The sequence below is a fragment of the Microtus pennsylvanicus genome, chromosome 1 (assembly GCF_037038515.1).
Source record: "Microtus pennsylvanicus isolate mMicPen1 chromosome 1, mMicPen1.hap1, whole genome shotgun sequence".
Classification (NCBI taxonomy): domain Eukaryota; kingdom Metazoa; phylum Chordata; class Mammalia; order Rodentia; family Cricetidae; genus Microtus; species Microtus pennsylvanicus.
In genome coordinates this window covers 163863536-163876259 of record NC_134579.1, presented here as the reverse complement: position 1 = coordinate 163876259, position 12724 = coordinate 163863536, and the positions used below count along the sequence as shown (strand labels likewise).

The following is a 12724-nucleotide window of genomic DNA, read 5'->3' as shown; positions in this document are numbered from 1 at the left end:
GAACCACCAGGGCTGCAAAGCACCTGCTTTCTGTGCAGTTACCAACGCCCCTGGTGTTATCACTGTGTCTTTGCCCTGACTTACTCATTTTCAATGGCAGCTTTGGCCCAGACCTCTGACTAAAGTAAAAACTGATCCAAATTCTGGCAGCGATTTCGAAGCATGGGTAGTCTAGTGTGGCCACACGGTTGCCAGCTCACTGCTACAACCTTTCCTGATAGGGAAAAGTGCATTAATCACTGAAGGCACCTGGCTGTGGCAGAGTAAACACCTGCAGTTCTAGACCTTAGGAGGCTGAGGTGGGTGGGCTGCCAGAGATAAGGGCAGCCTGGGCTGGAGAGTGACCTCCTATCTCAAAGCTAGAAATACAGTAACTATAATGAACAAATAAATTCTAAAGCATCCCAGTGTGCGATTAAGTTCGCCTTAATAGACTTGAAACCGGCAACAGTGCCCACTCGCTGAGGTGCCGTATGTCGTTTAGGTTGGTTTCGCCTACTGTTTTAAGTCGCCGTCAGTGGTACTGTGATTCCCAAACCATCACTGTCACCAACACCCAGGAACTTGTTAGAAAAGCACACTTGAGGGCCCCACCTTCACACCTCCTGAATCAGTAACTCTATAGACGAAGCCAGTAGACTGTGTTTCTACACACTCCTAGCCCACGGAAAAGCTGGGCCCGTGGTCCAGCTTTTTCTTCCCAAGCACCATGAGTTCACTTGAGACTAGCTTCATGAAATTTCATTAGCTTATATTGAAATCCTCCAGGCTGTATGGGATGGTTATTTTGGTTGTCAACTTGGCTACATCTGGAATTAAAATTGCTGGGCACACCTGCGGGATTTTTGCTTAATTAAGTCACTTGAAGTGGGAAGAGCCACTTCGAATCCATAGCTTTGAGATTAGAAGACCCACAGTAGTGGGCTAGGCCTTCTGCTGGAAGCCTGTATAACAGCAGCTCTCTTCTAAGACCATTGGAAAACAGATATTTACATCACAATTAGTAACAACAGCAAAATTACAGTTATGAGGTAGGGACAAAATAATTTTAAGGTTGGAGCTCACCACACATGAGGAGCTGTATTAAAGAGTCGCAGCATCAGGGAGGTTGAGAACCACTGCTCTATAAGGACATGGAAGTAGGAAGCCTCCTCCTTTGTCTGCTTGCTCTTGCCCTGGCTAGCAGGTTCATCTCTTCACTGGCATCGGAGCCTACTTCTTCAGGATCCCAGCATACACTGACAACCAGCTGAGACCTCCAGCCTTGTGGATTGAACAACTACAGATTCCTGGACCTTCCTTTGGATTGGCTGACCAGTCTGTAAGTCATTCTAACAAATACCCTTTCTCTCTCTATAGAAAAATTCGTTCTATAAGTTCTGTTACTCTAGAGAACCCTAATACACTGCAATTCCTTCTAGAACTTGGGTCTTTTTCAATGAAAAGCTACCTATATGTAGATGAGAACCATCAGCTACACTGACTGGATAAAGCCTCAGCCTAGGACTGCAGTGAAATCAGGGCTGGGGCTATAGCTCAGTAAGCACAGGCTCAGCGTATGCCAGGCCCTTGGTTCAATTCCCACAACAACAACAAAACATTCCCTGGAGCCACCAGTGTATTAGCAGCACAGCCAGCGTGTTACAACAGGCTTTTCCTTAACCAGAGAACGGAGCGTTACCACAGGGAAACGCACGGTGCTTACCTTTCACATCCAAGACTAGATTTGGCTTCATCTTGCTGTAGATCCTGCCATCGGACTTCATGCACCAGAACTGACTGTCGACATTCTGATCAAGGGCCAGCCCCAGCTTAGAGCCAGACGTGACGAGGCTGCCGACGATTGTCAGGCAACAGTCTTCTGCTATCTGCTTGGGAAACAACAGTCTGTCTCAGGACACACTCCAGTCTCACAAAGGGATGTCTAACGCTGTCACAGTCCCTGACTGGCTTTACTCCACATGAGCCACTGCAGCTTTGAGCTAGAGTTGCTGAAGCCAGACAAGAGGCCCTCTATTTCAGATGACACAGTGGTGGTGAGTTCTCAATTCTCATGCACTCTAAGACTGCCTCTTGTAAGACTCGCTGTGACCATTAAGAGAAGCCTCACAGGGACCAAGTGGTTAACACTAAAGAGAACCTCAGTACAGTAAGCTGCCCACCATGACGGTTCTGTGTCGGCACTGAGCATGCTATGAGGCCGCATCTGCCGCTCACAGAGGCCTGAGTTTCCTGCTCATGCCTGCTCCTCTCTGGTCCTGCACTAGAACAGCCACACCATGCCCCCCGCCCCACCCCTTAAAACCTGAAGTTACACGCACTGGCTCCTTGTCTTTCATTCATGAGGAAGTCCTAAAATTTTCTAAATTAGCCTGCTATGCAGGTAGAAAAAGCAGGAAAATGCAAACTCTGAAGACAGTGCTTTAATGCAAGGATTTTAAAAGTCCCTCATGAAGTAAAAAGCAGCATGGCTCACTGCTAGCACACGTGCTAGCCTGTTCAAACTGGGCTGTTCCGGGTATGGGACATGGGTCAGTGGGAGAGTACTTGGCTTGCACGTGTGAAGCCTTAGGTACGGCACACACACACAAACACACACACACACACACACACACACACACACACACACACACACACTGTTGAAAGCACTGCGATCATCTGTGATATTTCACTCTTTCTCCTTGACATCCTGAGATGAGGTATCATATAAAGTCACTGAAATGTTAGTGGCTGGGCCCCCACTGTCGCTCACTGAAATGATCCCAAGGCAGAAGTTGCCTTTGTTTCAGCTCCAATCCTCCAGTTAGCCCTGCTTCTTGATGCTGCTTTCTTCTGTGTGTCTAAGAAGTGTCTTCTCTCTTGCAAAACCGTGATTCTCCCTCAGGCACAACAGACATAATAAATGGGCATGTCCCTGCTGACTCACACGGGCAGCAAGGTTTTGAAGTATCGGGAGCAAACAGACAAGCCCATAAAGTTAAGGACTAAAGGAGATGCCCGCAACAGTGCATGAGCTTGTCTCATGGGATCCGGCCATTGCTTTTACACGTCTGCTGTGCCGGAGTGAGAGCACGCGGCCATTTTCCATTTCCAGCATGTGACCATTAGGAAGTGGACAGTGCTGTACCGCACACGTCTCCCTCGCCCAACTCTGTGGGTTCTCCAAACAGAACCAGCCCCAGAGTGGTTTCTGATGTTGTGTGGGTGCTCTAGCTTAAGGCTATGAGCAAACAAATGCCGCAGCTCCCTTGCTGAATTAGTGCTAGATTCCCTTCCAATTTTAAGTTCTTAACCCTGCTTCTGATTCTGTCACAGCTGGGAAGCATTTTCATGAGGGAAAACCTTCTGATTTATTTCTGAAAACTCTCTGGGAATTGTCTGCGCAACCCTGAATGCTCACCCTCCATTTGGTGCATGTTTCTTATGCAACCCTGAATGCTCATCTTGCATTTGATGCATCTTCTTGTGCAAACCTGAATGCTCACCCTCCATTTGGTGCATGTTTCTTATGCAACCCTGAATGCTCACCCTGCATTTGATGCATCCTTCCTGGTAGACCCAGATCTGATCATCGGCACCAACATCTTCCATGACTTGGATCCTAAGAAGCTTCAGATCCTCTAAGTTCCCATTGGTTGACATAAACAGCCCTGTTGCTTTGTTTCGAAGTCTGAAGTAAATTCGTTTCTAGAAGACAAAACCCAATGACAGTCACATAGAGCTGTGCTGTCTGAAGAACTGAGACAAAGTGATGTTTGGAAGAGTCCAAGGTGCCAAAGTGAAGCACATGGTCAAGGAGGGAGACCACACCCATGGGTCACGTGCTAAGCATCTTAGTACTGTTCTCAATGCTAAGAGACTGAGGACATTTCCGAATGACCAGGCCGTGGAGTGTGCTTGTGGACAACCAGAGCCAACACATGTGTGTGTGTTACTAGGCTTGGTGGCATTTCTGAAATATCCATGCCTCATGGTGCCACAAATCTGATGTTCAAATACCGAAGGAAGAGGAGCCAATGCCAAGCTTCCAATCAAAACTAAAAGGCTGAGCTATATTTATAAAAGTATTTTTCAAGAGGAGTCTACTCAAAGCACGGAGGGGAAATACACATACCTGAACAAAGGGCCGGAGAGAACCTATTTGGCGACAGCCACTGAACTCATACCAGTTTGGCACTTCTGCAGGAGACAGTAGGAACTGTCGGCCTCTGTAGTTGCCATATTCATAAGTAACCCATCTGAAAAGACAATAAACCATAGCAGTGACCACTTCCATTTGATGGTGGGCCCTGACAGTTACATCTGCTTTCAGAACACCGCAAATTTATTTCCTTTTTCTCCTTTCTTTTTCTTTCCTTCTTTCTTCCTTCCTTTTCTTTCTCTTTCTTTCTTCCTTCCTTCTCCCTTCCTTCCTTTCTTTCTTTGCTTCCTTCTTCTCTCTGTCCATCTCTCCCTCCCTCCCTTCTCTTTTCTGTTTTTGAAACAGGGTTTCTTTGTGTAGCCCTGGAGATCCTGGAACTCAACAGAGATCCAACTGCTTCAGCCTCCCTAGTGCTGGGATTAAAGGCGTACTCCATCATGCCCAGCTAAAAACACTTATCCATTCTGGGCTGAACTTTAAACACACATCGAAGGGAAAATAAGCCTGTGCTCTAGAACATTCAAAGCCATTTCTTGATAACTAGTGAATTTTTGGAGAAACAGAAATATGAGAATCCATTCTGAGAGAGAAATGGTAAGTTTTTTTCCCTCTGATAAAGCAATGAAATCATGATGCTTTCTCAGTGGGACTCTGCAGTCCTTCCTGAAAGTTGTTCATAAACAGCCTCAGGTTATAGATCCTTATTGAAATAATTAACATTTACAAAGTTATCATGTGTACATTGGTGAGTGTAATAATTAGATAAAAATAAACTCTTCACAAAAGAGGGCCTGTGAAATAAAATAGAATAAAGCCATGATGGAACCTGTTACTTTGATGTAATTTAAGATAAAATTTTAAACAATTACAAAACTTTTTTTTTCTTTTTGGAGACAGGGTTTCTCTGTGTAACAGCCCTAGCTGTCCTGGAACTCACTCTGTAGACCAACCAGGCCTCAAACTCACAGAGATCCGTCTCCCGAGTGTTGGGATTAAAGGTGTGCACCACCACAGCCCTGCTTACAAAACACTTTTTTAAAATAAGAGTCCCCTTCCTCAAACCCCAAAAATGCGAAGCTAAGTTCCTTCTACCACGTGCTGGATTACACACTTGAGAGGTTACAGACTGAACGCCCCAGGAGCCTCCTTCTACCCTGCTGACCATTGGAGAAGGATGTTCACTACTTTAAACCCCCAAACTCGAAAATGTTAACATTTCATCTGTCTTACAAAACAGTCATTAAATCTTACTGTAAAAGCATTAAATTACAGCCCTAATAATCCCTTAATTATTTTAGTGGATATGGTACAACCCATCTGATTGCATCCGCTGCTGTTCCTTCAGGATCTGTGCATCTCAGCAAGCCTTACCTGTCGCTTCACTAAAAGGAAAATGTTTCACAGAAAAGGTATTGCAGTAATATATATTTATTTATGCCTGATTCAGTTTCAGAATTACTCAGAGATTAAAACCAAAACTTTTCCAAGTTTAAAATATTGATGGGCACTGGGCATGGTGATGTATGCTTTTAAAACCAGCATATGGGAGACAGAAGCAGGTGGATCTCTTGTGAGTTTGCGGCTAGCCTGATCTACATAGCAAGTTTCAGGCCAGTCAAGACCTCACAAAGAAATCACGACAAAAGTAAAAAAAAAAAAATCGGATGGTATTGGAGCTTTTTAGTGTGTATGTGTGTGTGCGCATGTGTGTGCATTTGTGTGCGATGGGCTGGGGACATGCAACAGCATGTATGTGGAGGTCTGAAGACCACTTTGTACAGTCAGTTCTCCACTCTAGGGACTAAACCCAGGCCATCAGGCCCACACAGGGAGTGCCTTTCGTCCACTGAGCTATCTTGTCACCCCTCCACAGCTGACATAGTAATTTATACAATGTCAAGGGAAAGCTCTAAAATCAATGGGTGTGAAACGGTAAGAAAAGCTCGCGCTCTTTTACTTGCTATAAAAACAATGCTCCATAAATTTGCTGAGTGCTGTGTTGTAAAGCTTCCCTTGCACATTTTGAGTACAGAACCTAACCTTAGGGAAAAAATCTGGATACATGAATGAATGATTCTTTACACAGGCTTTGCCCACCAGGAAAAGGATGGCATGAAGTGTGCAGTGTTAACCCACAGGAAGTCAAGGACCGCCTGTCAGTTCATTTAAGATACTGTAATGTATACTGGAAGTTTCCCAGTGTCCCTTCTTGGCACATATATTCACATCACCCACTTAATGATGATATCCTTTTCCGTTTCCATTATGAGGAAATGGAGATGTATACAGAATGAGATGTTCATGGGAACATATGTATCTGTTCATGTATTTCTTAATGCGCTTCATAGGAAGAGCACATTTGTAAAAGCAAAAAAAGAGAAGTCTCCTGTTTCAGCAGCTCAACAAGTGGGTAAGTCACTCACATGCCACCGATGACTTGAACAGAGCGGATCTGAGTGTTGAATCCCATGGATCGGAGGTTGACTGTTTCAGCATTCAGTTCAATCTTCTTTCCTTTGAAGTTTTCTCTTTCAAAAAGAATAATTGTTGGTTCAGAAAATTCCTGTTTGGGGGAAAATTTGTTCATCTGTTAGTAGTGCCAAGCTTTTGCAGAGAGCCTGAAGCTGATGAGATATCATCTACTCTCAAGGGCAAGGCACAGAACCCTGCCAGGCTGTACCTACTCATAAACGCAGCCAATCTAGATGCTTCTAGGCTGCAAAGTTAGAGAGGAAGGACGGGAGGATAGAAAGCTTTCTGTTGCATCTAAAGGCAGGTGGAAATAGACCACAGTAAAGCAGGGGCATGGGATAGCCCACACCTAGAGAAATGGCTATATGCATGGAACACCAACCCTTTGATGAAAGTTACTCTCAACCTGGAGTTTTCTGGGTGGAAAGCCATAGACATTAACGGTGATGGCCAGAAGGCCATGGGAGAGGCCGGGTGATATGGTAACAAGGATTCTGTAAACTCATATCCCCAAACCTTGTAGGATTTACAATCAGGAAGGGAACAGAGCACAGGTGGAAGGCACAGGCATTTTAGAGAGAACAGCAGCACCCAACTGATTTTTCAGAAAAGGAAAACTTTAAATCACAGACCCTTTGTCCCTGGGTTCTAATGCTAATATCCCCAACGTCACAAACAACAGGTCAAAAAAAGCACAGGGATCACAGTTATTTCCTAACCTGCTTCAAGTTGTGTGGCAAGGGTGAAGATACATTACTCCTTCATTTATGTGGAAATGCCCTAACGTGCAGGGCAGAGTGTCTGCCATCAGTTAAGAGCAGTTAACATGGAGGTGGGGTCCATGGTCTAGGAATTCGGGTATAGAAGACACACAGGAGGGAGCCAGACAAAAATACAGGATTACTACTTTGCATGTTTACTATATTTGCAGAGATGGCATGCTAAAAATATCCTAAAAACTCAAATTTATTGTCAGAAATAATTAAACAATCTTAAGTGTTACGTTACAGTTGAAATGCATAGGGCAAAGAACATGGCTAAGTCATATAGTATTTGCCTAGCATGCATGAGGGTCCATGTTCAGTTTCCAAAAACCAAATACATACATATATAACCCACTAACTCAGACACACAAAATGTGTATTTCATTCTGAGTAAATCTCAGTAATGTAAACTTAAAAGGATATCATCTTTGAGTGGCAAAATGATCTAAATGCATGTGCCAAGACACATACATTGGTACTGGAGACCTCAAATATACACTTAAAGGTAGCTTTTAGAAGTCTAGGCATAGTAACTATTTTTTAAAGCCTTATTTCACGACCTGGGTTGTTGTTTTATGTGTGTGTGTGCTTTGCTTTTGTTTGTTTGTTCATTTGTTTTGGAACAGGGTCCAATGTAGTTCTGGCTGGCCTCAAATTCATTCTGTGGCCAAGTATGACCCTGAACTTCTGATTCTTCTACCTCCCAAGTGCTGAGAACCCACTGTGTTTAGCGTACATGGTGCTGAGAATCAAACCCAGGGCTTCAGGCATCTAGGCAAGCACTCTATCAGCTGAGGCACATCCCGGCCTTTATCCCCTACAGTAAGCTGATGAGTTCCACATTACTCTATGTTTCATAGAGATGTTGCTACTGTTTTCCTGTTTCAACAGCATCTTATTAAATAGGCAAGCAGGCAGAGGTGCTATGAAGTCAACACATACATTCTTCCTACATTTAAGACTAAGTTCATCAACTAGGAATGCTTAAAGCATTTTATGAGACTAGCCACCAAGCCTGAGTAAAAATTTCCAAAGCGATAGACACATGAAGATGTAAGTATAAGGATATCACCTTCTGACTTTGTTGTGTTGAATATACTGCTTTGATTAGCTCAGGAGATAGATGCTGTCCAGGGGGCACTGTCACCTTTAGAACACAGGTGATAACCTGAGCTGATCTGGAAAGAGGGCTCAGTGATTAAGAACATTTGCTGCTCTTGCAGAGGACCTGGGTTCAATTCCCAGAACCCACATGGCATCTCACAACCTCTGTAACTCCAGTTTTCGAGGGTCCAGTGTCTTCTTCTGACCTTTGTAGGCTCTGGTACATGGCACACAGATACACATGCAGGCGAAAAACCCATACATATAACACACATCACTTAAAAAGAGCAGTAACAATAAACTAAGCCACAGGGGATTTCTGCAAATTAATAACAAAAGAATAGGAATCTGCAGAGAGAGACAGCCAACAGAAACCCCAAATGACAAGTGTAGGAGACCAAGCCATTAATGGTGAGATGATGTAAACCCGTCCCACCAAGCTGACAGTCGTGGACAGTGGGAGGGGGGAACTATTGATCTGCCAGGGCACTGGCTGGACAGCTTTGACAGATAGAGTAACACCTGAGCTACACTTGCAATTCAGCACTCTCACCCCGGATAGCTCAGGGGACCACGCCCCACAGAGCAGATTCCCACCCTGGATAGCCCAGGGACCCTGTCCTACACAGCAGACTCCCATCTTGGATAGCCAGGGGACCCTGTCCCATACAGCCGCACTCACACCCTGGATAGCCCGAGGTCCCTGTCCTGCACATGTTCATAGGGATTCAGAAGTAGTGGTGGCAGGATATGAGACAGTCACAGTCAGTAAACTAGATGTGTAAGCAACAAAACTGACAGCTCTTCAAAAATGGTCCCAGGAATGTCTGAGTTATATCTGTAAGAGTGAGAACTAGAGCATAATGATGATGATATAAAATTAAAAGCTATACATGCACACTTTTAAGAAACAAACACTTTACAAGAATACTCAAGCTGTGTCTATAAGGTACAAAGCGTGGCTGAAAAGGGAGAGGAATAGAAATAGGAGTTAGGGAAAAGAAAGAAAGAAAGTGGGGGAAGAGATGGGAGAGGGGCCTAAAACTACCAGATGGCTGTCATGGGTGTGAATAAATGGAGGTCCTGAGAAAGAATTCAGAGAAAGAGCAAATAGGAAATCTGGTTTTAACAGACATAAAAAGCACAAATGCTGGAGGTAAAGAGACGGTTCAACAGTTAAGAGCACTTGCTGCTCTTCCAGAGGACCCAAGTTCAGTTCCCATGATCCATTTTTGGTGGCTCCCACTCCTGTAACTTCAGCTCTAAGCCTTCCAGCCTCTGGGGGCACTGCGCGCGCGCGCGCGCGCGCGCGCACACACACACACACACATAATAAAATGACACAGGTTTTGTTTAAAAGAATGAAATCTACAGGTTAGAAAGCTCTGGCCTGGTACAGCTTCCATCTGCATCAGTTCTGGCTGCTGGCTTCCTGGCTTTAACCACAGTGATATGAACAGTGCTCTTCTATGCCACTGTGGTCACACTCACCACATCTATGAAGCGAAGAGACTTCAAGGTCGCCCCAGGCTGGCATCCCATTGCTGAGAGACAAGGGTAATGGCCTTCTTCCAGCACATACTGATTGCCGGAGAAATTTTCTCCATCGTAAGCAACCCAGCTAGAATAGGAACAAATGCATGGTATGAAATTTGTGTAATCCCATTTAAGAAATCTGATTTTTATGCTGAGCCTGGTAGTGTACCCCTTTAATCCCAGCACTCAGGAGTCAGAGACAGATAGGATCTCTGTAAATTTGAGTCCAGCCTGGTGTACATAGTGAGTTCCAGGACGGTCAAAGCTACATAGTGAGTCCCTGTCTTGCAATAAATAAATGAATGAATGAAAGGAAATAAATCTGATTTTTAAACGTGCTTTCTATAAGCATAATGCTTCTAGCTAAATAATTTTCTTTTTAAAAAAATCTGGATATATTTGCTGAATTTCATCTTGTGGCAATTTAATGTGCTGAAGTTGGTTAATTTTCTGGATGAGAATGAGGTGGCTTTATTATTTTTGTTTGTTTGTTTTATGTTTTTGCTTTCCCACCTCCCAACTTTCCTCTGCGCTCCCAGCCAGTGTCGCTACGAGCACAGGAATTTCCTTCCCCGTCTAGAGATCCTCCTTCAGGGCTGGTCAGTCCTCAGTTTTACTTTTTTTCTCTCCTGGGGCTTGAATTCAGGTCCCACACATGCTGGGGAGCTGCTGTTCCACTGATTTGTACCCCAGATTGGATCTCACCGAGTTTCCTATCTTCCTTGAACTCACTCTGTTAGCCAGCAAGGCAGGCCCCTGAACTTGTGATCTTCCTGCCTCAGTCTCCCAAGCAGCTGGGATTAAAGTCCTGAAGCAGGTCCAGCTCTAGTTTACTGAAAACTTCCTTCCATATATGCTTTTCTTGCTCCGAGTGCCTGCGTCCTGGGCCAGGAGCCCACACACCACAGTGTTTTGCCATGCTCCCCTAAAGATGTTGACGCTTTTATATTTGAATCTAACAGTGACGACTGACTGCATTGAGTACTGGCCTCTTGCTCAGGACCTAGCAGAAGCAAAGCAGTCCCTGCTCTCTTGACGTTAGTCCAGGAAGCAGACGTGGATGATGAACAATAAAGAATGCACATGTCTGGCAGTAGGAAACAAAACAGGGTAGAAGAGGTTGGCGTGGGGTGGGTGTATGGGCCAAGCAACTGGGTGCCTCCCCCTCAGCTGGTCTGTATCTGATACCAAGTCAGAGCTCTCTCACTGTGGCACCGGATCACACACACTGTGATGTTAAAGGCTCTGTTGCTACTGTTATTAGGCTCAATTCCTCCGGCCTCTTTATAGATGGCTCCAAGGGCTTCCTCAGTTTATCCGTTCATACGAAGCCTTTATAAGATGGCTTTCAGCACAGAGAGCACTTTGAGTTCGCAGCCTCCACTCATGCTGCACCCTCCCCCAAGCCCCATCGGTGTTTCTTATGAACCCACAGGGCATCAGGTCCTCTCCTCCCCTAGTCCTTGCTGGCTTCACTTCTGCTACATAAACCCTCTCAGGCAGGGTGTTACCCTTCACCAGCCTGCCCAGAATGCCGACCCTACTTTTATCTTCCTATGAAAGGAATCTGCCCTGGGAGTACCTCAAAGCTTGCCCACATCCTGCCCCCCTGCCCAGTTGCTGGAGCAGGTACAAAACATAGAACTGCTGAGTCCTCCTGCACCCTGAGGTCATCTTCTGTTTCCCCAGCCCAGGTTGGCACGCAACATCCTCTGACCTCTGAACCCAGAAGCTGCAAATTTCCCAGTGTGGTAGTTTTATGGCGCCAACTACCGACAAGAGTCAGGGAAGACTTGCAACCACGTGACTTCTCTACCCCAATGATGTGCCTCCACCCTTTGCTGTTGGCTTACCTGCCTCCCAGAACTCTACAAGACTTAGTCAGAAATGAATCATCAATTTGATCTGTTGTCTCTTCAAAACTTTGACTTTGGCCTTGGAACTGTGGTTCTGAAAATAAGTGAATCTTTAAAAAAGGAAAGAGAAACATAAAATTATTTTTCTAAACATGTTTAGGTTTGTTTTTGTTTGAGACTTATTTATTTTATGTGTATGGGTATTTTGCCTGAATATATGTGTCTGTGTACTACATGTGTGTCTGGTTCCTATAAAGGCCAGTGAGGTCCCCTGGGTCTGTAGTTATTCAGTTGGGAGCTGCCATGGGGGCACAGGACATCGAATCTCTGGAAGATCAGCCAGTGCTCTTAACCTCTGAGTCATCTCTCCATCCCCTCAGCTCAGTGTTCTAAATGACGACTCAGATCTGACCTGCTAATTCTTTTCATAGTACACTGGTATAAATTTTATAAATCCTTTAATTTTCAACTTGATCACCAATGATCAATTAGAGACAGGTTGACCGTACCATTTGTGAATGTTTAATTTAGAGGCATCAAAGGCTGGTGGAACAACAGAGGGAACTTTCTAGAGAGCACCCTGTTGTTATTAGCTTTGTTGAAGGCATGTTAATGCTTTATTGTGGCCAAAAGTTAGAGCTAACAAAAGACTAGATTTGGAAGCATGTATCTTGTTTCCCTCCTTCTCCAAGGATGCAACTTGCTGACTGTTTAGAATCTCTCTGCCAATAAGAGAGGCTCTAGTGGTGTTGGTGCTCCTGTAATTACAGCTGCCTGATCATCTGCACTAAACAATGTGACAGTGGAACCGACCTGACAGTCAGCAATGCGTAGGCTTGGGGGAGCCCATA

At 44.8% G+C, this 12724-nt stretch overlaps 1 protein-coding gene across 1 annotated transcript in view; it reads right to left on the bottom strand.

Annotated features, from left to right (window-relative positions):
* Positions 1-12724, bottom strand: part of Crybg1 (crystallin beta-gamma domain containing 1) — a 58462-nt gene that overhangs the window by 4825 nt on the left and 40913 nt on the right. The window contains exons 14-19 of the mRNA XM_075944423.1: positions 11871-11983; positions 9973-10102; positions 6565-6704; positions 4115-4238; positions 3529-3687; positions 1706-1868 (exon numbers count right to left, since the gene is read on the bottom strand). Of these exons, the coding sequence (XP_075800538.1) occupies positions 1706-1868; positions 3529-3687; positions 4115-4238; positions 6565-6704; positions 9973-10102; positions 11871-11983 (829 nt within the window). The remainder of the gene's footprint in view (positions 1-1705; positions 1869-3528; positions 3688-4114; positions 4239-6564; positions 6705-9972; positions 10103-11870; positions 11984-12724) is intronic.